Source organism: Apodemus sylvaticus, chromosome 5 (assembly GCF_947179515.1).
Source record: "Apodemus sylvaticus chromosome 5, mApoSyl1.1, whole genome shotgun sequence".
NCBI classification, from domain to species: Eukaryota; Metazoa; Chordata; class Mammalia; order Rodentia; family Muridae; genus Apodemus; species Apodemus sylvaticus.
In genome coordinates, this window is record NC_067476.1 from 2,251,412 (window position 1) to 2,271,957 (window position 20,546).

At 35.4% G+C, this 20,546-nt stretch overlaps 1 protein-coding gene across 7 annotated transcripts in view; it reads right to left on the reverse strand.

The window, feature by feature from the left end:
* Positions 1-20,546, reverse strand: part of Spopl (speckle type BTB/POZ protein like) — a 67,913-nt gene that overhangs the window by 26,829 nt on the left and 20,538 nt on the right. For 5 of the 7 annotated variants that reach the window (XM_052181753.1, XM_052181755.1, XM_052181751.1 and 2 more), the window contains 4 exons: positions 5,438-5,573; positions 5,137-5,258; positions 4,733-4,884; positions 3,178-3,305 (listed from right to left, as the gene is read on the reverse strand). In XM_052181753.1, coding sequence (XP_052037713.1) covers positions 3,178-3,305; positions 4,733-4,884; positions 5,137-5,258; positions 5,438-5,515 — 480 coding nt within the window. In that variant the 5' untranslated portion in view covers positions 5,516-5,573. Of the gene's footprint in view, positions 1-1,534; positions 1,632-3,177; positions 3,306-4,732; positions 4,885-5,136; positions 5,259-5,437; positions 5,574-20,546 lie in introns of those variants that run through there. The other 2 variants (XM_052181757.1, XM_052181756.1) reach the window with 2 other exon arrangements.

The window sequence follows — 20,546 nt, forward strand, 5'->3', positions numbered from 1 at the left end:
GATTTCTTAAATTCTATTTGTTGTCTCTATCTAATTCAATATAGCATTTTGTGTGTGTGTGTGTGTGTGTGTGTGTGTGTGAAATGCAAGTACACAGTGTCATACCATCAATGCAGACATCAGAGGGGAACTTTGAACAGTCAGTTCTCTCCTTGTTTTTAAGGTTGAATCTGGCTTGTTATCATGTTATTTCTAGCTAGCCCACAAGTCTCAGTCTGATTCTCTTGACTAGGCCTCTCATTTACTGTAGAAGTGCTGGGACTATAGGCATGTGCCATCACAATTGCCTTCTTTGTATTTTCTGGTCATAGAGGCTGTGCATGGCAAGTGCTTTTACAAACTGAATTATCTCCCTTGGCCCCATACTTAATATAAAAATGTGGCAGAAGATACACAATCATATATAAAATAAGTATATAAAAGAATAAGAAAACAGAGAAATTATCATTGTGATAGTTATGTCCAACTACATTCTTTATAAGCAATCATAATGTAAAGGACTTGTATTCCTTGCATATCTAGCTAGTGCTATCAAAGCAACCACACATTTCAATTCAAATAAAAATTAATGACCTAAATAAAGTTGTGAAGGGATGGGTTCTCACTGCTTTGACATCTATAAGTTGAAATGATAAAAACATCAAGAACAGGTAATGAAAAACTTTATGGAACCTAGAGAGAAAATTCAGGAAGAAGGCTGAGATTCTCTGCTGACTTAACACATAGGACAATTCTCTTTTTATACTTGCCATTGGTTCAGCCTAAGAACATAGATGAACACTTGAGGGGTATAACTGAATTTGAATCTAGCTCACAAGTCTAGTTCTTCTTTTCTGCTTTGACTGAAGAGTACTTGAACCTGAACTCTGCAAAACTGTTCTGAAAGGGAGCTGTTTCTAAACCCACACAGCATTACAATGTAGTCACTAGAGTTAACAGCTTGTTTACCTCTAGACAGACTCTAATGGCAGATATTTTTAAAAGTCCAGTTTTGCATATCTTCTAGAAAAGGGAGATAGTAAGAGCTTGGGGGTTTCAGGATCCCATTTTTAAAGTTCTGGTCATAGCAACAGGGTAATCAACTTTTCATTTCTCACAGTTATGAGTTCAGAAAATAAAACCCATCTTCTACATATTACCACAATGTATTAAACGGACCTTATTAAAAGGATACTTTATCAATAGGATTTTTTTATGTGTCCTTAGGAAAGAATGAGCTCAGCTTTATTAAAAGCTTCTCATTTATTTTGACTATAGTATACTATAAATGTTTCTCTGTTTCTCAAGGAATGGCATAGATCTGTAGACTATCAATATTATTTTTTTAAAAAAGATTAAGATTTCAAAATAGGAGTAACTTTAACCAGTATACTATTTCTCCAGCTTATTCTCAATTCCTGTTTGTGTATCATTTTGGAGAAAGGAAGCAGAGCTGTTTACACTGTTAGAAATTTTCATCTAATGCTTGCCACTACATAGACTGCAAGACTAAGCTATGTCTTGCACAAAAAGACATAGCATCCAGCTGCCTTACCTGTCTACAGCACCACTTGCAGTGGAGGGGGAGGTGCCAGTTCTTTAGGGAGGGCAGTGCAATGCTTCCACCTCTTCTGCAAGCAGTGTTGGAGATGCTGTAGAATGAAGGGTATCCATGAGAGGAGTGGAAGGAAGGATGGAGGGCACAAAGAATGTTAAGTAAAGTTGATGTTGCCCATCTATACTAAAGATAGTGCCCAAGAGATAATGTCTGGGCTAGTGAAAAGCACATTTCAAGATCTAAAAATGGGATTACCTTAAAAACATGTCAAAGTTTTATGGGTCACTAGAATGTACTATTTAGCATATTGATAACACAAAACATATACTTGAATAATCTTAAAATTAATTTCAGCCTTAATTCTGAATTTATTAATTGTCTAGGTTCCAGTACATATACCCACAAAAACCTATTAACAAACATTATTTCAGTTCTATAATGCAGATTATTTTCTAAAAACGGTTAAATCACTAATCAAAACTATCAGGCCATTGCGTTTTCATAGATTGCTCAAATAATATTTAAGGACCACTAAATTCTAAGATGACATTTAAAAAAATAACATTTTCAAATTAAGATCAATTCTAAAATTCTGAAAGAGTCTACAATAAAGGCCAAAATTTAAACAGTATAATAACTTCTATCTATTTAAAATACTACTTAAATGCCTGCTTACTACAAACGCTTCATGTTTTAACCCCTTGAAATGAAAAAAACAACCCAATAATTGTATTTACAAAATGAATTATGCAGTGCATTTATGTATGCATTTCTCTGTGGTCATGCTTTAATTACTATATATACTTCAGAATGATATAATACAATGATACAGAGTTTGTAATTTTAAAAGGTTTTATACATTGACTACAGAGACTAAAGCTAAATCAGTAAATAAGTTACTATATTCATCTGTTCACATTAACTTGTTGATACTTTAAGAAAGTCATCTGCTACTTTGATTATATCAATAAAATTGTACTAGAAAAAATATAACCCTTGAGTTTACTCCAAAAGTTGAATTTTATGATTTTATATAAATAAAACTACCCAAAAATAAAAATGACATAAGCAAATCCAAACCTAAACTCAATACAAGACGTAAGAGCAAATTTCTTGCAGAGGAAATATTCACAATTTTCAAATTATGATGCATTATGAGTATAAATTAAGCATATATCCTTAAACCATATTCTATGTGCACGTCATTAAAATCTCAGATTTGTTTTTTAGAATATTAACACAGATTTGATTGCTAATCCAATAACTTAAAGGACCGGAAGGATTCCCAATGTTTTCCACAGACTTTTTCATTCATACTATAAACTGTACATATAAAGTTGTATCAGATTAATCTATAAAACTGGCTATGTCAGCATTATTCAAAATAAAGAAGATATTAAACAAACACGTGGTAGTATAATATGCAAACAACTAGAGAGATGGCAAAAATATAAAACACCATGTTGATTTGTAAGATTATTTTAGTCAGCTTATTTTAAAAAAGAATTTACAAAAGAAACCTTGTAAAATAAACCAATCATTTTCATTTAAAAAATTATACCCTGTATTAATCTAGTTCATACTTTTTTCCACATCAGTAAATAAGCCATGGTGGTATATATTAATAAAAACATACCTACCTCACAAAATAGCGTAAGCTTGTCATCTGGAAGGAGACCATTAGCTTCATCAAGCAAAAAGTCCCTTCTAATGAATTTTTTAAATCCCCAGTCCTTCCCCTGTACAAATCGATACGCTCTTTGGCTTTCTGGTAGAAAACAGAAGTTTAAATCAAACAAGAACCAAAGATAATTGTTTTCTTAATGATAAAGAAATATAGCTGTAGAGGATATAACTAGAATATTCACTATGATGTATGAGCTACAAATATAAAAAGGGCATCTGAAGAAATGTGTCAAGAAGAATTAAACCATTTCATTTTTCCTCAAAGTTTGGCCATAGTCACTGTACTTAAAACTTGTGAATGTCTTAAAAGCCATCAAATCCCCTAGAGGGGAAGGATACACATAGACACACATGTACACATTCTCGTTTTCTCACACAATACACACACACACACATACACACACACATACACACTGTTGCCTGTAAATAATAAATTCAAATCATACTAATATTGGCATAGTAGTCATCATCTAACACCAAAACTTTGTTAAAAAAAAAATCACATTTCTTATTTTTCCCCTTAAAACCAAATGATCTAATTCATTAAGAAAGCCTTTAAGCACTGCTTGCAAACACATCCTATTGCTTTAAGTTTGCTGAATTATAGAAAACCTAAAGTTGGTGAGAATGTTAAAAAGCCTCTTCCCATTCCCAGGATTTCATATATAATCTTGTGAAATAAACATCCATACATAAAAGTCCAAAAATTGATTTTTGTATAATTTGTAAAAGATTTTAATAAATATCTAAGATGTTTCAAACATTTTATGGACTGCTCAATTGTATGCTGTGAAATACATAAGATTCTCAAGGAAGTATTTATTATATACCATTATCTATACAATCAACATAGAACTTTAACTGAAATAATCTATTTTAAATGACACATAATATGAAATGTAAAAATTAATAATTGTATGTGTAATGAAGTTATTCGGTTCTTTGATTCATTTCTAAGAACTCAGTGTGGCACTTCATAGGCTACTACCTTAATAAAACACATTGTAAATATTCTCTAACATTCTTCTCTTATGTAGCTCTGACGTAAAGAATTTTCATTGAAATTAAAAGGCTCTGACTACAAGAAAATTTCCTTTTTCTTCATTTATTGTAAAAAAAAAAAAACAAAAACAAAAACAAAAAAAAACAAAAAAAAAAAAAAACAAAATCTAGTGACAAAATATAAGGCCATTCCATTTCCTTGTAATGTTCAGCAAAAAGGCAAGGGAGAGGAGACATTTTCCTGATGACATATACTAGGAACCCTTTTTTAGCAGCAACTACTTTTCCAAGTGACAAGTACAACATCATTTTAGGACATGAAGCAGTTAAATTTTAATATTATTTTAACTACTTCTGTATGTCTATGGAGCTAAAACATTATGAAACAAGCTAGAATGTGAATTGTAAAAATAAATAATGGACTAAGACTTAAGAGAGGACAATAACATCAAACTTTTCCAGGTAAAGTATGAAGAGAAGTCTTAATCCATTTTGCCAATCACTTACCCATTGCTTTTGTTTCTTCCCTTTTAGCATTCAGAAGAGAGAATTTGAATTTAGCTCGAACTTCACTTTTTGGGCAGCTGACTAGAAGTAAATATAAGGACAAATAGTCTTTACTTTCATCATCTAATCCCTTTGGGTTTACCCTCAGGCACCTAAAATAAAACAATAGTTCATTTATAGTAATTTAGTATTTGGCATAAACAAAAAAAGGCAGACAATACTAAAATTACCTACAAATTAATATCACAACAGCACTTCTGAAATAACCCCATAGTTTTTCACAATTCTCCATTGTATTAGGAATTAATTACTAATTTAATGTAAAATTATACTAATAACCATAGGAACAATAATAATAAAAACAAAGTTAACAAAAAATAGTATAAAAAATATAATATGTTTACCATTTCATTTTATCATTTGGGCCAGAAGAAAATGTGGAACTCTTTAACACTTCACCCATTTCTTCTCGACAAAAACTGAAGTTATTAATAGTCCACATGTAGGAAAATTTCACTACTTTAACCTACGAGATAAGAAAAACATTTTTATATTATTTATATTAATGACTTAATCTTGTCACAAATCAAATATTCATTCTAACAACAGTGATGAAGCCATATTGCTTTACAATTTAACAGTAATACTTGTCATCGTTAGAAAATGTATGTATCAAGCAGCAAATGCATTTTAAATGACATTTACCTGTGTGTAACACCAGCTTTCTGCAACAGGACTAGTAGACATATCTCCAAGCAAAGGTGGAGTAGGTTCCCGAGACATTGCCACCTTATTACAGTCTTAAGATTCATACAGTATCCCACAAACTTGAATAATTTAGCTATAAAAAATAAATTGAATTTATTGATCAATCTTTGAGGAATTAAGGAAGATTATTTTTAAAGTTGGGGGAATAAGTATAAAATAAGATTTTGAAAGAGTACATGAGGTATTTAAATAACTTTAGTAAATTTTCATAAATCCATAAACATCTGTCAATCTAAATCTGAAATGCAAACCAGCTTGATATTTACAAGACTATTTTTCAGAATACCACAAATCAAAAATATCCATCTAGTAATGTACCATATCACAGAAACTTAATGTCATCAATGCCTGCCTCATCTTTTGCCATCGTTTCTTGAAATGCAAAGGGCCATAATCAAGTTTTCACTGTAATTCTGTGTCAACACCACCTGCCAGATCCGAGTTCTTACCAAAGAACACAGATGTCTACAAATAACTCAGACTACCAGCTGTGTCCTAAGACTGTATCTGTGTCGTAGTGCTTCCTTCGGAGATGTACTAAATGATTTATGTCCCTTCTGGTTATCTATTCCTAATCCACATCAATTTGGATGCACAATTAGTAACCTATCAGTATTTGTTTCAGATGATCTCTTTTCTCCAAGGTGTACTTCTGAAATCTGTCAAAATCAGTTGGTTGCAGTTGCATGGGAAAGCATCAACACACTATAGTAATAGTTCTCATTACTGGTGACTATATCCTTTTCTTCAGTTCTCACCTTCCATTCTCCTATTGTCATTGATTTTGTTGAATACCCTATACTTTGTAGGAACAATGAGAACCTACTTTTGATTTAAGAGCTTATCAAAACAGCACATAAATCTGGTAGAGGGTAATACTTGGCAGAAGGCGGCAAATTCTTTACCTAAAATAAAAGAGAGATTTTTCTCTAAAGCTATAAATAAGAAAATGAAGATTGAGTAAACTATTTGACATATTAAGAAAGAAATAAAGCTATAAAAGATAAGCTATCATATAAAACTATGAGTGAAGAAGCACTTTAAAATTCTTCAATACAGATAAGAAACAAGAGCCAGGAACCAAGGCGCAGAATTGGAGCCCCAGCCAGGGGCAGAAGGATCACAGAAACAGAGTCTGGTAAACAAGGCGAATTGAAGGTGAATCACTAGGGATAATGGACTAGCCTGGTTTACATATCAAATTCCTGCTGACTGTCTCAAAATAAAGAAAATAGAAGTGGAGGAAGAGAGGCAGAAATAGTTAAGAAGTTGGTGATGGTGGTAACAGGGCAGGACAGAAAGAAATTGGGGAAAAAGGAGAGGACAACAGGAGGGAGGGAAAGAGGATGGAGGTGAGAACTGAAGAAAACACAGACAATAACAATAAAAAATATTTCCGCAATATATAAAAGTTTCCCCATGTAACTGCAACTGATTATTTTAACTTTTTCTTGATTCTTTGTGAATTTTACATCATGTACCCCAATCCCATTTATCCCCCTCTCCCTTGTAAGCCTCTCCCCAAACAGGGGGGGGGTGGGAACCTCATTGTGGAAGCTGTAGTTGGGTCACTGTGTAAACATAGAACACCCTTTTGTCCTTACTTCTTTGCTTGCAGTGAGTCTTGGTCTGGTACAGGCTCTGACGTCTGATACACTATCAATACTAGAATCTCACTGGGACTTTTCATTGGCTCTCTTGTTGCCCTTTATCATTTGGAGATCCTGTCGTTTTGGATCTGTAGGACTGGATCCTTCATATACTTTAACAGTTCATCAATGGGGTAGATGTTGGGATAGTCCAATTCAAAGCCTTAGAGCTATCTGAGGTGGTCAGTGCGCTAGCTTTCTGACACCCACATGACCAGGGCAAGCTCTCTTGCCCTGCTCCCGCTGTCTCACCCTCTCATACCCCAGTTTTCTGGCTCTCATGTCCTAGTCGCTGGCTATTCCACACCCACACCATAAAGGCTAGCTCTAATGTGTTGACTAGGCAAGGTACAAGGAAGGCCCGCTCTCTAGGATGCTTCAGCAAGCAAGAGACAGGGTCAGTTCTCTTCCTCTGATGCTCTCAGGGCCAGCTCTCCCTTATTTCATAAGTGGTGATCAGAAAAGGGAAACATGCCCTTAAACTAACTGATTTTTGACAATGATTTCAAAAGCACACATTGATGAAAATAGAACATTTCAAACAAATACTGCTAGAAAAGCAACACATATACTGCAGAGGACTGCTGGGTCTGTGTTCAATCAGAAATGATGCACCTAACCCTCAAGAGCTCCCCAGGGTGTTTAGAGGTCAGGTGGGGTAGGGAGTGAGGGGGTGGAAACATGCTTGTGGAGATAGGGGGTGGGGAGGATGTATGGGATGTGTAAGAGTTGGAGGGTGGACAGGAAGGGGAGGGGAATAAAATCTAGAGTATTAAAAAAATAAGGGAAAAACAAAAGAATGAAACTTGATCATCATTTCTTATCCTACCAAAATAAGTATATAAATTCTAAATGGAATCAAAGCCCTTAACCTAAGACCAGAAACCAGTACAGCTATAGCAAAAAATAGAGAATACAGGTCAAAAGTAAGAAATTTTGAAAAGGATTCAGGTCATTCAAAAAATATGATCAATAGAGGCTAAATGAGAGCTGATGAAACTAAAAAGATTTTGTACACCAAAGGAAACTATAATTTAACTGAAGAAGCCACCTACATAACCTTTGCTATCTATACACTGGACATAGAATTAATGTTTTATATATACAAAAATGTTTTGTATATATAAAAAACACAATTGGCTATGGAAATATATGGAAATCTTCAGTTTTCAAATGAAATATAAATAGCCAAGAAACACTTTAAAGTGTTGAACATCCTTAGCTATCCATCAGAGAAATGTAGATTAATCTCATTCCATTTAAAATAGCTACCATCAAGGGGGGAGGGAAGTAACAAGATGTTGGTCTGAAGTGAATGCAGAGAAGAGACATTTATTTATGCATTATAAGTGAGGATGAGAACTAATATAGTCATTATGGAAATTAGTATGGATTTTTTAAAAAAAATTAAAATAGAACAAATTATGACCCAGGTATACCATTCCCAGGCATATACTCCAAAAGTCTGTTCTAACACAGAGGTACGTGCACATGCATGCTTCTTGCTGCTCTAGTCACAGCACCTAGAGAATTAAATCAGCTTAACTACTGATCAACCTGCCAGAAAAGATGTGCCCATTGGTCCAATAATAACAAGAGTCACATAGGATTAGCAAACTGCATTCTGAGTGGATCTGCAACCTACTCTGTTAAGAAAAGCTATTTCTTGAACATGATAAATTCACTTAAGTTACTTTCCAAAGGCAGACATGTAAAGAAAACAGAAACAAAAATAAAAACCCACAGCCTCCATATAAAGAAGTTCTAATTTTTTTTATATCATATGAACATAAACCAGAAATTCATGTTTGCAAATGAAATGGTAGCCAGGCATGGTGACTATATAACACAGGCTGGCTTCACAATCACTATCACCTTTCCTCTCCCTTCCAAGTCCTGGATTACATAAAGGCTGTCCTAGGTCTCATCACCATAGTGTGTAAGTATCCGTAATTCTCAACATCCACACCAAGCAAGCATCTAGTCCCTTTTTCCTTCCTCGATGATAGTCATTTTAAAATCTTACACTTAGAATGTAAAGAACTGACAAGTGACTAAACACAAATTTGCCTGGCTCTAAACCCATGCTCCTCATAGAATATTGCTGCCTCTAAAAATTATAGAGATGCGTCAGGCTGACTGTTTCGACTCTTAATTTTATAGATGACAACCGAAAGATACAAGTTAAATAAAATCTCAGTTTTGCAATGTTAAGTAAGTACTAGAATAAGGGACAAAGATGAGATCCTTGAACATCCACTTCACTATTTCCTGTATTCTTTACCATCACTTTATTTTTTAAAAAAGAAATAATGTATTCTATTAACTAATGTCATTCAGAGCTTCCTATCTTTGTTCGTTCAAATAAGATTGCATAAAAAGAACATTACTAAAATAATATTAGTAAACAAATGATTTCTTCCTTATTCTATGGACATATGATAGGTCCATGGCATGATAAATTTATCCTATGTAGTTTAAAAACACACTGAACATCACAGCATAACTATACAACACACCATTGAATACCACTTATTTACTAGCATGGCCAAAAAGCAAATGTGGCTTACTGTAGCAAATGTGGAATGCTGGGGGGTGGGTGGGAGTGGGTGGGTGCATGAGGGAGCTCCCTCATAGAAGCAGGGGAGGAGCAGGGATGGGATGGGGTTTAGAAAACAGGGAATGAAGATAACATTTGAAATGTAAATAAATAAAATAACCAATAAAAATATTTTTTAAAAAGGAATTTAAGAGCACTCTTCACTAGAAAGACTCCAGATTACTCATATATCATAAAGAGACATGTAGATTACTTGCATTCTCTTTGTCCAGCCCTGTTCCATCCAGGTCATCCCTATGCCACATAATAACTTTCTATGAACATCACTCCCTCTTAATCTCTCATCCTCTCTTTGGGATTTCCCAGTGTTCAGCCTGTTCCCTGCAAAGCATCCTCCAGCAGAGCACATGGCTGGAAAACCCAATAAACTCCCTTGGTTCACAATATAACAAAACTGTAACAGCTGCTTGACTGAGATCTTCAGTTGCTTATCCAGTCTTGAAACCCAGCCCAAGGGACACTTAACTTGTTCCAAGCAACTTGACCATTTCACTAAAGGCTATAGCTGACAACAGATGAACCACAGTCTCCAATAGGAAACATAGATATCCCAATTGTGCTTTGAATTAGCCCCCTCCTGAGCACTGCAACCACCCACCCTGAAAGAACATGCTATCTAAAACAGAAAAATTCAACCAACTAACTGTAAATACACACATCGAAACACAAATATAAAAACAGGAAATACCAAAACAACATCTCCTCCAAAAAGTAAAAAATCCCACAATAGTCCTAATTGAAAATAACATGAAAAAGCTCCCAGATACAGAATTCAAAAGAATTAAAAAAACTGTAACGATGGTTAAACAACTAAAAGAATACTAAGACAAAGAGATGAATGAAATAGCCCAAAACAGGAAAGTAGACTTTGAAACTATTAAAACCCAAACTGAAATAATGTTTGAACTGAAAATTTCAGTATGCCAGTTAAAACTCAACGAAAAGCCTTACCACAGGATCATTTCAAAAGCAGAAAGTCAGGGATGGAGGATGAAGCAGAGGAATTGGAAAACCTGGTAAGCATCGAGTTTGGGGGGGGGGGGGGAAGGGAGTTCTGTGAACAGAACATGGAACAATCAAGAGAAGAAAAGTAATTCTCCACCACACATTACAGTTAAAACATTACAAACATCTAGTACAGAAAGAAACTGAGAGCTGCAAGAGAGACAAGTCAAGACAAATACCAAGGCAGGTCAATTAGAATAATATATTTGACAGAACTCTTTAAAACAAAAAGGAGCTGTAAAGATGTATTCTACCTTTCAAAAGTTTACAATTGTCAAACAGATTAATATGCCAGGCAAAACTGTCTATTTAAACTGAATAAGAAATAAACATTTTCCATCCTTGTCTCCTTGTACTAAGCTCAACTCCAAATAGATCAAGGACCTCCACATAAAGCCAGACACTCTGAAGCTAATAGAAAAGAAATTGGGGAAGACCCTGGAGGACATCAGTACAGGAGGAATGTTCCTGAACAGAACACCAATAGCTTATGCTCTAAGATCAAGAATTGACAAATGGGACCTCATAAAATTACAAAGTTTCTGTAAGGCAAAGGACACCGTCAAAAGGGCAAATCAGCATCCAACAAATTGGGGAAAGATCTTCACCAACCCTACATCAGATCGAGGGCTAATATCCAATATATACAAAGAACTCAAGAAGTTAGACCCCAGAAAACCAAATAACCCTATTAAAAAATGGGTACAGAGCTAAACAAAGAATTTTCACCCAAAGAACTTCAAATGGCTGAGAAGCATCTTAAAAAATGCTCAACTTCATTAGTCATTAGGGAAATACAAATCAAAACAACCTTGAGATTTCACCTTACACCAGTCAGAATGGCTAAGATTAAAAATTCAGGAGACAGCAGGTGTTGGCGAGGATGTAGAGAAAGAGGAACACTCTTCCACTGCTGGTGGGGTTGCACATTGGTACAACCACTCTGGAAATCAGTCTGGCGGTTCCTCAGAAAACTGGGCACTTCACTTCCGGGAGATCCTGCTATACCATTCCTGGGCATATACCCAGAGGATTCCCCAGCATGTGATAAGGATACGTGCTCCACTATGTTCACAGCAGCCCTATTTATAATAGCCAGAAGCTGGAAAGAACCCAGGTATCCCTCAACAGAAGAATGGACGCAAAAAATGTGGTATATATACACAATGGATATTATTCAATCATTAGAAACAATGAATTCATGAAATTCTTAGGCAAATGGATGGAGCTGGAGAACATCATACTAAGTGAGGTAACACAGTCTCAAAAGATCAATCATGGTATGCACTCACTAATAAGTGGATATTAACCTAGAAAATTGGAATACCCAAAACCTAATCCACACATCAAATGAGGTACAAGAAGAATGGAGGAGTGACCCCTGGTTCTGAAAAGACTCAGTGTAGCAGTATAGGGCAAAACCAGAACAGGGAAGTGGGAAGGGGTGGATGGGAGAACAGGGGGAGGGAAGGGAGCTTATGTGACTTTTGGGGAGTGTGGGGGCCAGAAAAGGGGAAATCATTTTGAAATGTAAATAAAAAATATATGGAATAAAAAAATAAATAAAAAAAGAAAACAAATAAAAAAAATTTAAAAAAGAAATAAACATTTTCCAAATAAAAATGGACTAAAGATATGTTTCAGTTGTTTTATTGTGATATTAACTTTGTTTTATTTTATTGTTAAATACAATAATTTGTACTTAATAAAATACAAATTTTATTAAAATTGTAACTTTTTTATTAAATTGGTTTATTAAATTTATCTATTCATTTTACATCCCAATATCAACCCTCTCTCTCCTTCCACTGCTCCCTCCCCTTCTCCTGTGTGGAGCCCTTCTCTAGGCATCACTTCTCCACTACTACCCATCTGACACTGTCCGCAAGCCCCTCACATCAAGTCACTGCTGTAGGACTAGGCATACCCTTTCCAACTGAGGCCATACGTGGTGGTCCAGTTAGGGGAAACAGGATCTACAAGCAGGCAGGCAACATTCAAAAAGAATCCCTGTCCCTGTTGTTGGGCGTCTCCCACATGAAGACCAAGTTGCACATCTGCTACATGCCCTTGCTCACTCTTTGAATGGTGATTCAGTCTCTGAGAAGCCCCAAGAGTCCAGGTAATTGACTCTGTGGGTGTTCCTGTGGAGTCCTTGTCTTCTTCGAATCCCTTAATGATTTCCCCAATTCTTCCATAAGATTCCCCAAGCTCTATCTAATGTGGGCTGTGGATCTCTGAATCCCACTGGCTGCTAGGTGGAGCCTCTCAAAAGGACAGTTTTGCTAGGCTCCTATCTGTAAGTATAGCAAAGTATCATTAATAGTGTCAAGGATTATGTGTTGCCCCTGGGAATGATCTCAATTTGGGACTGTCATTGCTTGGCCATTCCCTCCATCTCTGTTCTACCTTTTCCCCCGGCACAACATGTAGGCAAGACACAAATTTTGGGTTGAAGGTTTTATGTTTGGGTTGATGTCTTTATCTGTCTGTCCACTGAAGTCCTGTCTGGCTACAGAAAGTGGCCATGTCAGGATCCCTACCTCGCACTGCTAGGAGTCTCAAGTAGAGTCACTCCAAAGACCCTCTGAGGGCTCTCCTATCCCAGGTACTTCCTAGAGATTGCTCCCACCCCCAATTTCCCTTCTCCCTCCCATGTTCTCCCTATATCTGATCCCCCTAGCCACCATATTCTACTCTTCTCCTCATCCCCTCTCCCACGCAGTTCCTTTCCTCCATCTACCTCGGATATCTATTTTATTTCCCCTTCTATGAGAGATTCAACCATCCTCCCTTGGTCCCTCTTGACTATTTGACTTCTTTTGGGTCTGTTGATTATTGTGTGGTAATCCTATACTTTATGGATAATATTCACTAAGTAAGTAAACACCATCATGTCCTTTTTGGCCTGGGTTACCTCACTCAGGATGATATTGTCTAGTTCTATCCATTTGCCTACAAAATCCATGATGTCTTTGTATTTAATAGCTTCCACTGTATAAATGAACCATGTTTTCTTGATCCATTTTTCAGATGAGAAGTATCTAGGTTGTTTCCAGTTTCTGGCTATTATGAATAAAGCTTCTAAGAATATTGTTGAACCACTGTCCTTCTGAGATGGTGGCACATCTTTTGTATATATGCCCAGGAGCTGAGTCCTGAGGTATAACTATTCCCAATTTTCTGAGAAACCACAAAATTCATTTCTAGAGTAGTTGTACAAGTTTGCATTCTCAGCACCCTTGTTCCATATCCTTGTCTGCATGTGCTGCCCCTTGAGTTTTTGATCTTAGCCATTCAGATGGGTGTGAAGATTTCTTTACACACGTTTTGGCCATCTGTGATTCCTTTGTTGAAATTTTTCTGTTTAGCTCTGTATCTGTTTTTAACTGAGTTATTTGGTTTATTGGTATCTATCTTCTTGAATTTTTATATATTTTGAACAGATTAAAGATATTTACTAAAAATGCTTCAAAGGATAAAATAGTGCAATCTGTAGAGAAAAATAAACACACGCAAAAAGTCACATGGAACAACAACAAAAAATATAAAACCCAAGCAAACAAATAAATACCAGGTTAGATTATCAAAACAAACCTGAAAATATAAATAAGTAAATAAGGCAAAAAAGAAAAAAAAATCAGCAAACTGACAGTAGTTAACACATGTCCAAATGATTTTGAAGACTAATGGTCTCAATTCCACAATGAAAAGATACAGATTCACATAATGGACCATAAATCTATTGTTTTTCTACCTCTAAGAAATGTTCCTCATCATCAACAGATAACACTGGAATGTATGAGGAAGAGAAATGGCACTCTAAAAAAAAAAAACCTAAAAAACAAAGAAACACAACTATTGTAGTAACTGACAAAACAGATTTCAACCAAAATTTAGTTAAAAAAGAAACAGTATTTATTCTCATTAAAGGAAAAATTCACCAACATGATGGTATAATCTTAAACATAGAGGCACCAACACGGGGGAACAAAATTACATACAAGAAATACTATTATAAATAGGCCAACCCTAATCCAGTAATAGTTGGTAATTCTAATACTCTATTTTCATGAATAGAAGGGTCATCTAGAAAAAAAACAAAAAAAACCTCAGAGTTAGTGACATCATGACTCAAACAGACCTAACTGAGATCTACAGAACTTTCCTCTTGAATAATAAAGAATACAAAATCTCGATAGCCCATGGAGCTTTCTAAAAAAAAAAAAAAAAAAAAAAAAAAAAAAAAATCAACCACGTACAAGGGAACAAAGGAAGTTTTAAGAAAAACTAAAATAACATTTTACATTCTGTTTGACCACAGTAGAATAACACTGGGTATCAACAGCAATAGAAATGACAGAAATTACACAAGTTCATAGAAATAAACAATACACTATTGAATGAAAATTGGATGAAGGCAGAAATGAAAGAAATTTAAAATCTCTAAAGTTGAACAAAAATGAAAACACAACAAACCACAATCTATGGGACTAAGAGAAGACTTTATAAAATTAAATGTCTATACTAGTGGCTCTCTACCAGTGCGTCGTGGCCCCTCTGGAGGTCCAAGAAACCTTGGAAAAACAGACATAGTATATGATTCCTAATAGTAGCAAACTGTTATGTGATGAAGAAGCAATGAAAATAACTCCATGTCAGTTTTCAAAGTAAGGGAATGTAAGTTTTCTTTAAGATTGTTACCTCTGGTAAATGAACCACACTCCAATGGGAGAAAACAAGTCCAAGAAAATATGGTCAACACTAAATTTGGATAGGGAAGGAATGAAACAAAATTAATGGGTCTGGATGGAGGTAGAACTAAACAGTAGTTCTAACCTGTGGGTACTAACTCCAATTACCTTTTCATAGGAGTTACCTAAGACTACCCAAGACTACCAGAAAACACAGATATTTTTATGTTATGAATTATAAAAGTAAAAAATTATAGTTATAAAGTAGAAATGAAAATAGTTTTGTGGTTAGGGAACCATATTAAAAGACCATGGCATTAGGAAGGATGAGAACCATTGAACTAGAAGGAGTTAGGTGAGGGAATATACTGGCTAATTTTATGTCAATTTGACACAAGCTAGAATTAATAAGAACAACAATTGAGAGAAAATGCCTCTATAAACCTTACAACCTGTAGTTGTCTCCCTTTGTGATTTCTTAGTTGTTTCTACTTCCACTTTAAGATCCTGAATGGCTTTTCTCAGTTCCTTCACTTGTTTGTTTGTGTTTTCCTGTAATTCATTAAGAGATTTTTGTGTTTCCTCTTTCATGATTTCTGCCTGTTGAACCAATTTCTCCTGTATTTCTTTAAGTGATTTTTGCATTTCCTCTTTAAAGGAGACAACTTTATAGACAGAAAACCTTGGGAAGAAATCAGGGGTCATAGATGCAAATATCAACAACAGAATAGAAGAGATAGAAGAAAGAATCTCAGATGCCGAAGATAACATAGAAAGCATTGAATCAACAGTCAAGGAAAATGCAAAATGCAAAAAGCTTATAAACCAAAACCTCCAGGAAATCCAGGACACAAAGAGAAGACCAAATCTAAGCATTATAGGTATAAATGAGATTGAAGATTTACAACTTAACGGCCAGCAAATATCTTCAACAAAATTATGGAAGAAAACTTCCTTAACCTAAAGAAATAGATGCCTATGAACATATAAGAAGCCTACAGAACTCCAAACAGACTGGGCCAGAACAGAAATACCTCCCGTCACATAATAATCCAAACCCAAAATATACTAAACAAAGGAAAAATATTAAAGGCAATAAGAGAAAAGGGTCAAGTAACATTAGGAAGCCCTATCAAAATTACACCAGACTTCTCACCACAGACCATGATCCTGGACAGATCTCATGCAGACTCTAAGAGAACACAAATGCCAGCCAAGACTACTACATACAGCAAAACTCTCAATCACCATAGATGAAGAAACCACGATATTCCATGATAAATCCACATTTACACAATATCTTTCCAAACAGGTAGAAAATGCCAATACAAGGAGGGAAACTACACCCTGGAAAGAACACGATAGTAACCTTCTTTCATCAAACCCAAAAGAAGATAAGCACTCAAACATAAAAATAACATAAAAAATAACAGAAAGTAATAATCACTATTCCTTAATATCTCTTAACATTAATGGACTCAATTCCCCAATAAAAAGACATAGACTAACAGACTGGATACTTAAACAGGACCCTACATTTTGCTGCATACAGGAAACACACCTCAGTGTCAAAGACAAACACTACCTTAGATTAAAAGACTGGAAAACAATTTTACAAGAAAATGAGCTCAGGAACAAGACAGAGTAGCCATTCTAATATCAGATAAAACTGACTTTCAACCTAAAGTCACCAAAAGGGATATAGCATGACAATTCTTACTGGTCAAAGGAAAAAAAACATCAAATTCTCTATTCGGAATATCTATGCTCCAAATGTAAGGGCACCCTCATTCATAAAAGAAACTTTACTAAAGCTCAAAGGACACATTGCACCTAACACAATAATGGTGGGTGACTTCAACACTCCACTCTGCTCAATGGACATGATCAGGAAAACAGAAACTAAACAGGGACACAGTGAAACTAATTGAAGCTTTGGAACAATTGGATTTAACATATATATATATATACATACACATATACACACACACACACATATATATATATAAAACTTTTCATCCAAAAGCAAAAGAACATACCTTTTTCTCAGCACCTCATGGTACCTTCTCCAAAATCGATCATATACTTGGTCACAAGACAGATCTCAACAAATATAAGAAGGAAAACAGAAACTAAACAGGGACACAGTGAAACTAGTTGAAGCTTTGGACCAACTGGATTTAACAGATGTATATAGAACATTTCATGCTAAAGCAAAATCGACCATATAATTGGTCACAAGACAGACCTCAACAGTTACAAGAAGATCGAACTAATCCCATGCTTCCTATCAGATCACTATGGCATAAGAGTGTTCTTCAATAGCAACAAAAGCAACAGAAAGTCCACATACACATGGAAGCTGAACAATACTCTGCTCAATGATAACTTGATCAAGGAAGAAATAAAGAAAGAAATCAATGACTTTCTAGAATTTAATGAAAATGAAGATACAACATACCCAAATTTATGGAACACAATGAAAGCAGTGCTAAGAGGAAAAGTCATAGCCCTGAGTGCCTCCAAAAAGAAACTGGAGAGAGCATACACTAGCAGCTTAACAGCACACCTTAAACCCCCGGAACAAAAAGAAGCTAATTTACCAAAGAGGAGTAGACAGCAGGAAATCATCAAACTCAGGGCTGAAATCAACCAAGTAGGAACAAAGAGAACCACACAAGGAATCAACAAAACCAGGAGCTGGTTCTTTGAGAAAATCAACAAGATGGATAAACCCTTAGCCAGACTAATCAGAGGACCCAGAGACAGTATCCAAATTAACAAAATTAGAAACGAAAAGGGAGATATAACAACAGAAACTGAGGAAATTCAAAATAAAATCATCAGATCCTACAACATAAACCTATATTCAACACAACTGGAAAATCTGGAGGAAATGGACAATTTCCTAGACAGATACCAAATATCAAAATTAAATCAGGATCAAATAGATCATCTAAACAGTCCAATAACCCCTAAAGAAATAGAAGTGGGCATTGAAAGTCTTCCAACCAAAAAAAGCACAGGACCAGAAGGTTTTAGTGCAGAATTCTATCATACCTTCAAAGAAGACCTAACACTAATACTCTGCAAACTATTCCACATTATAGAAACAGAAGAAATACTACCCAACTCGTTCTATGAAGCCACAATTACACTGATACCAAAACCACTCAAATATCTAACAAAGAGAGAAAACTTCAGACCAATTTCCCTAAAGAATATTGATGCAAAAATACTCAATAAAATTCTTGCCAACCGAATCCAAGAACACATCAAAATGATCATTTACCATGATCAATTAGGCTTCATCCCAGGGATGCAGGGATGGTTCAATACATGGAAATCCATCAATACAATCCACTACATAAACAAACTCAAAGAAATAAAACCACATGGTCATTTTATTAGATGCTGAAAAAGCTTTTGACCAAATTCAATATCCTTTCATGCTACAAGTCTTGGAAAGAACAGGAATTCAAGGCTCATACCTAAACATAGTAAAAGCAGTATACAGCAAACCGGTAACCAACATCAAACTAAATGGAGAAAAACTGGAAGCAATCCCACTAAAATCAGGGATAGACAAGGCTGCACCCTCTCTCCATATCTTTTCAATGTAATACTTCAAGTTTAGCTATATGAATTAAACAACATAAGGAGGCCAAAGGAATACAAATTGGAAAGGAAGAAGTCAAACTATCACTATATGATATGATAGTATACTTAAGTGACCCAAAAACTCCACCAGAGAACTCCTACAACTGATAACTTCAGCAAAGTGGTTGTTCATAAAATCAACTCAAGCAAATCAGTAGCCTTCCTATACTCAAAGAATAAGCAGGCTGAGAAAGAAATTAGAGAAATGACAGCTTTCACAATAGACACAAACAATATAAAGGATCTTGGTGTGACTCTAACCAAACAAGTCAAAGATCTGTATGACAAGAACTTCTGGCTCTGAAGAAGAAAATTGAAGAAGACCTTAGAAAGTGGAAAAATCTTCCATGCTTGTGGATTGGCAGGATTGGCAGGATTAATATAGTAAAAATGGCAATCTTGCCAAAAGCTTTATACAGATTCAAAGCAATTCCCATCAAAATCCCAATTCAATTCTTCATAGACTTAGAAAGTGCAATTCTCAAATTCACCTGGAATAACAAAAAACCCAGAATAGCTAAAACTATTCTCAACAGTAAAAGAACTTCTGGGGGAATCAGTATTCCGGATCTCAAGCAGTACTACAGAGCAATAGTGTTAAAAACTGCATGGTATTGGTACAGTGAGAGGCAGGTAGATCAATGGAATAGAATTGAAAACCCAGAAATGAACCCACACATCAATGGTCACTTGATCTTTGAGAAAGGAGCTAAAACCATCCACTGGAAAAAAGATAGCCTTTTTTAACAAATGGCGCTTGGTTCAACTGGAGGTCAGCATGCAGAAAAATGCGAATTGATCCATTTTTATCTCCTTGTACTAAGAACAAGTCCAAGTGGATCAAGGACCTCCACATAAAACCAGACACACTGAAACTGGGGAAGAGCACTGAGTACATGGGCACAGGGGAAAAGTTTCTGAAAAGAACACCAATAGCTTATGCTCTAAGATCAAGAACTGACAAATGGGACTTCATAAAATGCTGCAGTGGCCCCAGTAAACTCTGTAAGACAAAGTCTTAGAGACTGAGGTAAGAAATGCCTCCTGGGGCTCTCCGGAACACACCTATTCAGAAGCTGAAAATCTCACTTCGCAATTTTCTAAACTCTCCTCCTTCTTAATAGCCAGGACTAATAAAAAACAAGCAAATTAAGATGTAAAAGACTCCATCTTAAATTAAGTCACTACCCAGAAATTCTGCAACACTTTGCTCCAGTTATTTACGGAATTACATTTACCTCCCAACCATGTATAAATGAAGTATGGCTCTGACACTATGGTATGAAAAGCATTGATAGCAGATAATAGAATTTTTCCAGGAACCCTAAAATTACAGATTCCTTTTGTTATTCGACCCTCATAGGGATGCCATTGCAGGATGGGTGGATTTGGGTCTGGTCTTAGACAATAGGCTCATA